Source organism: Capricornis sumatraensis, chromosome 1, assembly GCF_032405125.1.
Source record: "Capricornis sumatraensis isolate serow.1 chromosome 1, serow.2, whole genome shotgun sequence".
Taxonomy (NCBI): domain Eukaryota; kingdom Metazoa; phylum Chordata; class Mammalia; order Artiodactyla; family Bovidae; genus Capricornis; species Capricornis sumatraensis.
In genome coordinates this window covers 68,871,560-68,884,317 of record NC_091069.1, presented here as the reverse complement: position 1 = coordinate 68,884,317, position 12,758 = coordinate 68,871,560, and the positions used below count along the sequence as shown (strand labels likewise).

Here is a 12,758-nt window from a genome sequence, read left to right as displayed (position 1 = left end):
TGTCTATCCTTCAAGACTTACATGTACATTGCTCAGCTTATACAAGAAATAAAATCCTAAGGCTGTCAAACTACAAGCTATAACTTTGCTACCTTGACCTCACAAATTAGACTCAAAGCCTTAGATACATGTAAGTTGATACAGAATCAATGATCCAGATGTTAAGAAGAAAATCTTTTGGCAACTCACACTTTAGGTCTGACTGAAATTGACTACTGTGTCTTAACATGAAAATGTCTTTTCATGTCTTAACATGAAAATAGTGCACTGTTGTCAAAGTCCAGTACGCCTAGCTTTAGTGTAAAAAAAGTGCAGATTTTAAGTACTTACTTAGCCATAGCATCTTTAACATTCTTATTCGCAAGTCCTAGATAATGATCTATTTGCGCCTGAAAGAGATAAAGAATTTATTAGAAAATCACCATGGCTAACAAATCTTAGAACTGTGTTCCAACATATTAAAGGCTTAAAACTGCCACATTTCTCGTTTTTCATAAGGTTTTGGAAACTGGTACTGACATTTCTAAGTTCCACATAAGAGAATGAGGTTTGTATTCTGAAATCTACAGTTAAATTACCTGATGCCGTTCATAAATAACAGGAACACTGAAGAGTGAAATCAGAGCTGAAAAAGGAAATACACAGGCTTTGAAGTAAATTGCAGTGTTTGTTCCCTAAATCATACCTAAGTCATCAAACTGGCAGCACTCTTAGGAGCCAGGAATGTTCCTACTACAGGGAGACACAGCTGCTGGTGGGCAGAGGAATGAATTAACCAAGGGAGCCAGGAGCCACTCCTGGCTTCACATTACAGACTTTATAAAATATAAGCATCCCTAGTTAGTTAGACATATGAAATAACATCAAATAAGGCCACTCTTGATCTGGTTTATCACTGTTGGAGTAGTCTTCAGGAAGTAAGTGGCATTTCCATAAATAGTATAATTATTAGCAATTTATTTAAGGTCACAACCTCTAGTGTACATCCCTCTATTTTTTCTACAGTATAAGAATATTTTCCACTAAAACATCTTGAAGTTCGTTGCACACCTTTTTTTTTTTTTTTTGGCTGTGCTGTGTGGTATGCAGGATCTTGGTTCCCACACTAGGGATCAAACCCATGGCCTCTGCAGTGGAAAAATGGAGTCTTAACCACTGGTCTGCCAGGAAGTCCCCAATCTTTTAAAAAATTTTTCATTCTATTGGTTTTGTAGACTTACCCAAAATTAGTAGTGTCAGACCATTGAACAAGGCACCAACATAGGTAAATACCCACATCAACACTGCAAACTGTAAGAGAATAACAGCCAATTAAAGACAAAATTCAAGTCAAGTTTTTAAATTAAATCTTCAAATAAATATATCCCATGTAAATGCCAAACTACTATAGGCATACTCCTTGGAGATTGGGTAAAAACAATATGGATATTTCACTAAGCTGCCAGGCTCGATTCAGGAATTTCAGGATCTAATTAAAACAGTTACTAGATAATCTAGGATTCATTTTCCTCTGAAGTACAGTACCAAATAGTTGATTCTGTTTCCTCTAAAATCAGAAAGCCCCTCCAGCTCTACTATAGTATTCAACTTCTAAAATGGGAAGACTGGAAAGCTATCGTGAGAATTAACTATTGAAAATGATTTTCAAGTACCAACAAGTGATTCAAGATTTACATGAGCTGAATGACTCAGACATATATCTGAATAAGCAATAATGGCGCAAGGAGACTATGTCTCAAGCACCCAAGATATCAGCTCTAACATTTTATTAAGGATCAGAAGGACTTTCTCTCCAGTAATAAATGTTTTAACAGCCAATGAGGACTCCTCAAACTTTTAAACCTAATAATAAAATTGACCATTATTATTCTTTTAGCCACTGCCTTCTTTATTTAGCAAACACTAACCCAGTTCTTACTATTGATGTATTAGTACCACACACTGTTTTAAGTGCTTTACAAATATAAATTCATGTATTCCTCCTAGCAATTTTACGAGGTGGGCCCTGCTATCATTACCACAGCAGATGAAGACACTAAGGAAAAAACAGAGGTTTAGGAACTTGCTAGAACTGAGGTTATACTGTCATATTTCACTGTGCTCTCCAGGGACTGCTGCTGCTGCTAAGTTGCTTCAGTCGTGTCCGACTATGTGCGACCCCATAGATGGCAGCCCACCAGGCTCCCCCGTCCCTGGGATTCTCCAGGCAAGAACACTGGAGCGGGCTGCCATTTCTTTCTCCAATGCATGAAAGTGAAAAGTGAAAGTGAAGTCGCTCAGTCACATCTGACTCTTAGCGACCCCATGGACTGCAGCCTACCAGGCTCCTCCGTCCATGGGATTTTCCAGGCAAGAGTACTGGAGTGGGGTGCCATTGCCTTCTCCTCCCAGGGACTGCACTGCAGACTAAATACTCCTATTTTAGAAATCCTCATCTCAAAATCTTCGATTAAAAAAAAATCATTAAATACAGCAGTTTGGGAAAAGCCTTGTTTCTATAACGTGCTTTCATTTTGAGAAGTCCTTTATTTCCTCACCATATTATAGTTTACTCATGAATGGCTGAATAAGAGGATTTCAAAGTTTTCTTCCAGTTCTTGGTGACACCATATAGTAAAAACTCAATGATATGTTCAAGCAGTTCTTGAAGACTTATAAACACCAAGTCAGTCTGGATTTTATTAAACATTCAGCAGAAGCAGTTTCTCTGTTTCCTAGTAAAAGCCTTCATATGTGTGGCAACCTCTCTGCCCTGTTTAGTAGGTCACAAACATCCCACCACGATGCCACCACCAACAATTATTTCGGTTTCTAAGAGCAAAGTATAAATGAAAAGGAGAGAGGAGTGAGCACCTCCATTATCTAAAAAAGGGATCAGCAAACTTTCTGTAAATAAGACAGAAAACAAACATTTTTGGTTTTATGGGCCACAAAGGATCTGTCACATATTCTTTGAATATTATCCTTTAAAACCATAAAAAGTATAATCAGCTCCCAGACTGTACAAAAACAGGTCACAAGCCAGACCGAACAGTAGCTTCCTAATCCTTATCTAAAGCATATCTTTGTCCATGTAGCATTCATTCAGCAAAATCTGATTGAATACCTACTATGAGCTGGGTGCATGCTAAGTCGCTTCAGTCATGTCCGACTCTGCGACCATATGGACTATAGCCTACCAGGTGGGTTGCCATGAGCTGGGTACTGAGCTGTAATTAAAGTATTCAGACTCTAGGAAGTTTATTTACTGCAGGTTAGGAAGAATCTTGGATTCCTGCACCAACTGTCAGTTCTACAAAGAGCAACACTTTGCTTACCCCTGTAACTGAATTTAATGTTCAAGTGAGCAAATATCAAGCATTCTTAACAGCTGCCAAGTGCAAATCAAAAATTAAATGCTGTCCTGGTCTTTGCAACTTTTATGGAACCTCTGGTAGAAGAGTTTGAAGTGTGACTCCAGTTAGCAAGCCCTTTCCCTCTCACATAGTTCTACAGACTCCTATTGCAAAAGCTATATATAACTCCTGCACTTGAGCAAGTCTACCATAGAGCAACAGAGGTATTTTCATCCATCTCCATCCACCAAGTCAGAAAGAGAAGGGTCGACCTACATTTTAGAAGAAATTGCTTTAGCAATAAAGATACCCTTACCATGACAAAATTCAGAAACTAACACACAAGCTAAACATAAGTCCTAATCTGGTCATAAAGTCACTGACAAGGCTGCACTCTAAATCCATAAAAAAAGAGAAGCCCAAGTCTTCACACCAAGGTGATGTAGGGGGTTCAGATGTCATTAGAGCTGCCTCTTGCAGGACATGTTCTAAAAGCCCGATGATCCAGGTGCAGAGAGAAATGGAGGGAGGCTTCAGACCTCTGTGGGGGCAGGCTGGTGACACTAATGCATGAGGGAGTCTCGGGGAGGACCAAGGCAGATATGTGCCTTTTACCTCTCAAGAAGCACCTGCAATCCAGCTCCACAAGTAAACGTTCCAGGCCAATGCCGCCATGTTTCCCCATTTTAGGAGAGAAATCCAGAAATTCACATTTTTATGTGCTATCACAGAATTTGCAAATGTTGCAGCTAAGTCTGGAGAAAATTTAACACTTCAGGGCCCCAAACAAAAATACTGGGTAAGGGTTTCCAGAGAGGACTCCATCAGAAGAGAAAGGACTTAAGAGCTAACATCAAACAATTGCACAATTACTGAAACTTATTATGTAATAACAGCAACTAACAAATTTCTCAGTTAACTTCATCATAACCCCGAAAGTTAAATACTGTTATTATCCCCATAAAAGAAAAAAACAAGATACAGAAAGAAGAGAGCAGGTTGCCAAACCAGAGGTGACAGTAATTGTAGGTTCATCTGACTCCAGAATCTCTGCTCTGCTATACAGTAAAGCCACTTACAGAGTACATGTGTGCTAAGTTGCTTTAGTAATGTCTGACTCTGTGCAACCCTATAGGCCGTAGCCCACCAGGCTCCTCTGTCCATGGGATTCTCTAGCAAGAATACTGGAGTGGGTTGCCATGCCCTCCTCCATTTATTAACGGTCATGAATGTACATGCTGTTATAAAGAAGCAGGGAAAAGTCCAATGAACACTTTAAATCTACAAATTCTATGCTATTCCATGGCAAACACTTGGCAACACTGCAGCCAATACATACTAACTGAGGAAGTCAAAGGCTCATGTCTCTTTAGGCAGTAATGAGACAGGAGGAAAGCGGGGGCAAAGCACAGTGAAGGTCTAGCAATACTTACTGGAAAAGGGCAAAGGCCACGTCTCGCCTTTTGTCTGGGGTATAGGGAATTCAATTCAAGTGTGTATCACATGTATACCTCACTGAAAAGCTCTGTAGATTTGATTTGATGATGTCTCTATGGGGTGGGGAGGCATTCCAAGGAAAATGGGGGGAGGGTGCATGACAATTTCAGAAATTACTTTGGCAATTCACATTTTCAAACTTTTTCTGCAGTTTTAAACAATGAAAATCATTTGACTTTTGCTATCTTCAGCCTCATTCATTACTAATCACATTTTCACAAGCTCATTTCCTATCTAAATTTTCTGAGAGCCAAAGGAACCAGAAAGGAAACTGTCAAAATGTGTATGTTAATAAATGCCTAAGAGCCTGAGGGCTATATTTAATGTTCTTTTGGGTCAGCTATTTCTGGAATTCAGGCCTTTTTTCTCATTTTCAGATTTCAGACAGAATTCTGGAACATTATGGTTACCTGATGTTCAGACAAATATAGCTAGACATTTTATTACAATTTTAACATATATTTTACCTGAAAGTCTACTTTCATAAAGAATCCAGTGTTTATCATGCAAAGTCATGTGACAGAAAAATAAGAACCTCTGCCTAAAACACCTGGTCTTAGTATCTGGTAAGAACAGAAACGGTATGGACCTAACAGAAGCAGAAGGTATTAAGAAGAGGTGGCAAGAATACACAGAACTATACAAAAAAGACCTTAATGACCCAGATAACCACGATGGTGTGATCTCTCACCTAGAGCCAGACACCCTGGAGTATGAAGTCAAGTGGGCCTTAGGAAGCATCATTACACACAAAGCTAGTGGAAGTGATGGAATTCCAGCTATTTCAAATCCTAAAAGGTGATGCTGTGAAAGTGCTGCACTTAATATGCCAGCAAGTTTGGAAAACTCAGAAGTGGCCACAGGACTGGAAAAGGTCTGTTTTCATTCCAATCCCAAAGAAAGGCAACACCAAAGAATGTTCAAACTACCGCACAATTGCACTCATCTCACACGCTAGCAAAGTAATGCTCAAAATTCTCCAAGCAAGGCCTCAACAGTACATGAACTGAGAACTTCCAAATGTTCAAGCTGGATTTAGAAAGGGCAGAAGAACCAGAGATCATATTGCCAACATCCGCTGGCTCATAGAAAAAGCAAGAGAACTCCAGAAAAACATCTGCTTCATTGACTACGCTAAAGACTTTGTCTGTGTGGATCACAACAAACTGTGGAAAATTCTTGAAAAGATGGGATTACCAGACCACCTGACCTGCCTCCTGAGAAATATGTATGGTCAAGAAGCAACAATTAGAACTGGACATGGAACAACAGACTGATTTCAAATTGGGAAAGGAATACATCAAGGCTGTACATTGTCACCCTGCTTATGTAACTTATATGCAGAGTACATCATGTGAAATGCTGGGCTGGAAGAAGCACAAGTTGGAATCAAGATTGCCGGGAGAAATAACAATAACCTCAGATATGCAGATAACACCACCCTTATGGCAGAAAGTGAAGAAGAACTAAAAAGCCTCTTGATGAAAGAGGAGAGTGAAAAAGTTGGCTTGAAACTCAACATTCAAATAACTAAGATCATGGCATCTGGCCCCAACACTTCATGGCAAAAACCATGGGAAACAATGGAAGCAGTGAAAGACTTTATTTTCTTGGGCTCCAACATCACTGCAGATGATGACTGCAGCCAGGAAATTAAAAGACACTTGCTCCTTGAAAGAAAAGTGATGACCAACCTAGACAGCATATTAAAAAGCAGAGACGCTACTCTGCAGACAAAGGTCTATCTAGACAAAGGTCTATCTAGTCAAAGCTATGGCTTTTCCAGTAGTCATGTATGGATGCAAGAGTTGAACTATAAAGAAAACTGAGTGCCAAAGAATTGATGCTTTTGAACTGTGGTGTTGGAGAAGACTCTTGAGAGTCCCTTAAGACAGCAAGGAAATCAAACCAATCAACCCTAGAGGAAATCAGTCCTGAATATTCATTGGAAGGACTGATGCTGAACCTCCAATACTTTAGCCACCTGATGATGCAAAGACCTGACCCATTTGAAAAGACCCTGATGCTGGCAAAGATTGAAGGCAGGAGGAGAAGGGGCTGACAGAGGATGAGATGGTTGGATGGCATCACTGACTCAATGGACATGAGTTTGAGCAAGCTCCGGGAGTTGGTGATGGACAGGGAAGCCTGGCGTGCTCAGTCCATGGGGTCACAAAGAGCTGGACACAACTGAGTGACTGAACTGAATTGAAAGTACTAGACTTTTTCTTGGGATCTGAGGTTTCAAAAGGCAGAACTCCCTAGTAAAGCTGAGCCCAGTGGAGACCTTCACATACTTCTCTAATGAAGAGGGTGGGAAGAAAACCGCCCAGGGTTACATACAGCTTAAACCACAACTTTTAAAAGCAGTGACTGTCCAAGCAGTGTCCTTAGAAAAGTTAAATCACAATTTCAGGGAATGGGACTCCCACCTCTTCCCCCTCCCAAGTATCATTAAATTGTGTAGCTTCCAGTGATTGCAATGTGCAGCCAAGACTGAGAACCATTGTTTTAAAATAAGAGCCCCTATCTAAAAGACCCCTTACACAGAAGGTCAGTCACAGAACGGAATTAAACCTTAACCAGGTGGTTTAAATTTGTTCAACCATCTTATACTATGGTTCTGGTAGTAATGGGTGTTATTTAAACAAGGTTGACAAATATCACTAGGTTAAATCAAGTTATCCAGCCTCCTTTGGACTTCTCAGAAACTAATAAGGTAATACACACTAGACTCTCCAAGAAAAGGACACATACACAGCTTTCACATCTTACTTTTACTAGAGGACCCACCTCCTTTTCCCTTAATTCTCTTCCCCTTACCTTATGTCTGGCATTCCATGTAACAAACCCACTTTACAACAAATCCTGAGGATTGATCAAAACATTTGCCTGTGGTAAAATTTTATACTAATGTTTGAAATAAATGCTACTGAATGGAATTAGAAATATTTTGTCAATGATTTTGCCCATAATATTTGACTGGAATTAGTCTTTTGGCAAATGGACTGTTTCTCAATCTAGGGACACCTGAAATCTTTTCTAAGATTTAGAAGCCTGCAGTTAACTGCAAGGGAACAAAAGAAATGCAGCAATTACAGCTGACCTCTGAACACAGGAGTGTGAACTACACAGGTCCACTTGTCAGCACAGTTTTTTCAGTGGTAAATACTACGGGATCCTCAATTGTTTAAACCTGTGAATTTGGAGCCAGGGGTACCGGAGGAACCGCAGACACAGGGGCCCTGGATAAGGAGGAACCAGGGCTGTGGAGAGCCAGCTGTAAACTGCACACAGACTGTCAACTGTGTGTGCGGAGGGGTGGGGGGTCAGTGCTCCTAATCCCCACACTGGTTAAGGGTCAACTGTACACAAGAATTTAAAAGGAGAAATCCGCAGCATGTGTCTTATTTTTACTTGTCCAGGTCAACCACCGAAAGGGAGATCTAGACCAGGCACACTGATAACCACCGTCTCATGTCAGATCTTTTCCAACAGGCCTGATGAACCTTGGGGTTTGGTTATTTCTTCAGAATAACCTATAGAATAGCCAGGCCCCCTCACACACTTCCAAAAATACGACAGTAAGAAAGGAGAAGAAAAATTTCACATGCTAAGAATAATGACTCTAAATTTTGTAATTTCTGAGGAAGAAGGTTTCAAATAGATGTAGTGGTAATTATGACCCAGAATCTAGAAATGTAGATTATATAAATTTGAGGGCATGAAACACAGAGATAGTGATGTATAGAGAAACTTCTTTCAAATTTTAAACAGCTATTATTTTAAATAAGCCACAGAGCTTAATACAATGTCTGTTTTCTAAATGAAAAAAATTATAAATGAGACTACTTCCTTCTGTATTTTCTTAAAATTAATGTGGTGTCCATTTTCCTAGCTATGAACAATATAAAATAAAAGTAATCCCAATCAAAAGCTGGTCCTTATAAATTTTTTAAAAACTCTGTTATTTAACAAGATAAATTCATTTGGGAACTGCAGAGACAGGGGCTATTAGCAAACTTTCCAAATTCAAAATCTAAATAAAAGGAAATACAATCAATTTAACAGAGCAAATTGATTTTTCCTTTACATTGAAGAACAGAAAGAAAAAAAAGATCTGTAAAAACATTTTTACTCGCTTTAGGGAGGAAGAATATGATTCTCCCACCAACTGCTGTGGCTAAAATGCAAAGGGTAAATAAGTCGGAAAGAAAATAATCTTTTAAAAAATGCTCTCTATATGAATAAAAACTATGGGGGTGCGAGTGGCAAACACTCAAGGAACTTCCTCTAGAAAAGGAATACTATTAAGTCATTTCAAAGAGAGATAAAAGTGCTTTGTTTTCCTCAGCTTTTCTCAGTAAGACATATTAAGCAGGTATCCCGTGTTTCTATAGTTCTCTGATTCGGTGAAAACAAGTGGAATCTATACTACCAATACACAATGATGTAAGAAAAGGTTTAACTGTACCCCATGTACAGCAGAACCACAAAGTTTATCAAGGAAGACCCTCCATGTGTATTATCAGAGGGCTTTGTATTGCAAGAATAAGACAGAAACCCTGCTTTATTCCTTGCCTCAACAGATTTTGAGACCTAAATGCAAGGATCATTCAGAGTATTAATACAAATGTTATTTGGAGCCCTGAATGAATTTGCCTCAGCAGAAGTCACCAAGCAGCTTTCCTTGAGCTCTGGGCTTGCCAAAAAAACACTACTTTGGAAAAGCATTCAAGGACGTTTTCTCTTTCCTAATCCTTAAGGAGAAGCAGTAGTAAACTAGGCTCCTAATTCAACTGCTTTTTTTCCCCCCAATATTAAAAAACAATATTTTTAAAATAAAAGATAATTTCATAAAATTTAAGTGTTCCGAAAAGTAACCTATCTCATTATATGCCACTTCCTATTACCTTCAAATTAGCAAAATCACTAAAGACAAGAATTTACCAAGTTCAGATTCTTTCATTTATGTTAGCTTCCTCATTTAAAAAACCCAAAAAACCCAAGGTAATTTTCAAAGGAAATTTTTAAAATGAGATTTAACAGCAAAAAGAAATTATCTCATTAAAGTATTTATTAATAAAATTTCCTTTTACTCTACTTTCAAATATCTGTGCAAATCAGATTTTAAAGGTTTTCTCAAGTATTTAATCAGTCCTCCTGTAATATTTTCTCACTTCCCTAGCCTTTGCAAATATTTCCACACCTACATAACTGTCTACACAGAGAACTGTGTATAGATGACAATAAACTCTGAAAGAATAAGATTTCAACTGATTAAAGACAGGGGAAACTTGAAGCTCTAGAAAACAATGAATGAGTCATTCCCAGATCAATTTGTTTTGTTTTAAACAGATTTCTTCAAGAATGCCTCTTCTCTTAAGAAAAATGTTAGACATGCATAACTGCCTTCACTGTTACACAGTGCAAACATGAGGACTTTTAGTTTATATCTGTTGCAGTTTTTATTAATAAGTATAAAAAAAAAGACTCCTCAATCCAGCTTCATGATGCCTTTGTTCAAAGCCCTCTGCTCCCCCTCAACGATTTTTGACTGCCAAATTCAGAGATGGCCCTATGCTGTTTGAACCTCCACGTCACTATTTAGTGTTCCTCTCAATCAACTCCTACCTACAAAACCCTTCATTTTAAACTACACTAGTGCATTCCCCTCAATAATTTTTCAAACATGTTCTACCCCCAGCAGTCAAGCTATTCACTGCAAATACCACTTCAATGAATAGAAACTGGTTTCTTCCAGGACCCATGAGTACAAGGTTGAATTTGATTTGCTCCCAAATATTATTTGTTTCCTCTTGATACTAATCAAAGATCCCAGTGATATAACCATGATCTCTTTACTTACAGACTGACATCAGATTATTTTAAAGCACTACTACAGAATGGGTCACTAAATGCAAGCACTCTACACAAAAGAGATAATAAATAATAAAAGGAAACTCAATTTTTTACCATTAATGTTATTAGTAACTGAGGTTCCAAGTCTTAATAAACTGAGAGAAGCATACAGCTGAAAATAATGTCCATTACTGGCCTACTAAGGCTAAGATATATGTTAAAAGCACTTTGAGCATTTAAGCCTATTCTGACCACTACAGAAACTGTTTTGCCAAATCTAAAGGCCCAATCGTCCTATTGCTATGACATCCTTGGTTTGCACAACAAATTGCAAACTTGTACGTGTCTCTTGGAAAAGAGAAATTGTGGTAATTACTACCATAGTACATTTCTACCCAGGCTTAGATAGGAAACAAGTCTGTCTTAAGTCACAGGCAGTAATACACAAAACACAGACAGTAGGTTCTACACAAAGGAAAAGTACTGTAGTCCCAGTTCTTGGGGTTCACATTATGTGACCAATTTAGTGCTCATTTAGAATCAGTCTGAACTCTGGCAAGCTTACTTACAAGGTGAGACTTAGCAGCAGCAGCAAGATCCAAAAACTAAACTCCAAAGATTACCAACTGATGATTAGTTGAAGTGTTTCAGAATATTAACACTTTTCAAGAAAACATTTGAAAAAAGTGTAGGGATATGAAATAGCTTATATGTATATATGAATTACACACAAGCTAAGAAATTAAGTGCCAGACTCTAAAAGTCAAACCAGATGAAATAATATTTGGCATTAAATCTACTGCTGCTAAGTCACTTCAGTCGTGTCTGACTCTGTGCGACCCCATAGACGGCAGCCCACCAGGCTCCGCCATCCCTGGGATTCTCCAGGGAAGAACACTGGAGTGGGTTGCCATTTCCTTCTCCAAAGCATGAAAGTGAAAAGTGAAAGCAAAGTCGCTAGTAGATAATCTTTATTTTTACAGCCAAAATTCTCACTTTTAATCTTTATGATTTCCAAAACTTAGAATTTATAACATTTTCCTTTAAAAAGGAATTGACTTTCCTCCATCTTAAATACTTTATTTGATTCTGAATTTCAGAACAGAAGTTTACAGTAATGATTTCATTGCATCTTTATCATTTACTTTAACATAGAAAACAGAGTTTTACTCTCTTAACTCCAATGTTAAATTCTGGGTATGTCAAAAAGTGGAAAGCAAATAAACTTACCTTCAGAGAATCAACTAAATCATCAACTAAGAAGAGGCGTCTGAGTTCTTTTATTGTGCAGTTCACATGACCAAGAGCAGAATTACTGTACTTCTGAACCAATTCCTCAGATATAGCAACTTCAGATTCCAAATATGCCCTAGAAAAGAAGACACATCTTAACTGTCACTGACTGGAATGATCTTTTACAAATGTCAATCAATTGGCAAGTAGATATCCATTAAGGAGCACATTAATAAAATATTTTACTATAGAAGCATACTCCTTCTAAATAATAAGCACAATGTAAAACTCACCAAGCATAGGGTATTTGATTGATAAGGCAGGTATAGAAAACAAGCATATCCTTTGAAGTCAGACCTATCTGAGCTTGAATGTTAAGCTCTGCCACTTACCTGGCTGTGTAACTTTAGAAGTTATTTAGTCATCCCTTTAAATCAGTTTCCTCATTTATACAACAGAGATTATCTTGAGATTTCAATGAGTAAATTGCTTATTAACACAAGCAAGGACAAAGAAGCACTCAATTAACGTAGTTATTATTGCGGATTTGTTTTTTTCAGGTAGACAAAATGTTATCAACTTTTCCTAACAAAGATCCTATTCACTTCCAAATAACTACACTCTCTTCGCCTAATCTTTAGAGGAAGGAAAGTCCCTAAAGTGAAGGGACTTTAAAGTGAAGTCGATCAGTCAGGTCTGACTCTTTGCGACCCCATGGACTGTGTAGCCTACCAGGTTCCTCCGTCCATGGGATTTTCCAGGCAAGAATACTGGAATGAAAACACCAATAAATCAAGCCCCGGACTGTTCAATCAGGTGCTCCAATCTATA

The 12,758-nt window shown here is 38.3% G+C and overlaps 1 protein-coding gene across 4 annotated transcripts in view; it reads right to left on the bottom strand.

The window, feature by feature from the left end:
• RTN4 (reticulon 4) overlaps positions 1-12,758 on the bottom strand; it is a 74,182-nt gene that overhangs the window by 1,044 nt on the left and 60,380 nt on the right. For all 4 annotated transcript variants that reach the window (XM_068989152.1, XM_068989160.1, XM_068989168.1 and 1 more), the window contains 4 exons: positions 11,925-12,063; positions 1,221-1,290; positions 579-625; positions 331-389 (listed from right to left, as the gene is read on the bottom strand). In XM_068989152.1, the coding sequence (XP_068845253.1) occupies positions 331-389; positions 579-625; positions 1,221-1,290; positions 11,925-12,063 (315 nt within the window). The remainder of the gene's footprint in view (positions 1-330; positions 390-578; positions 626-1,220; positions 1,291-11,924; positions 12,064-12,758) is intronic.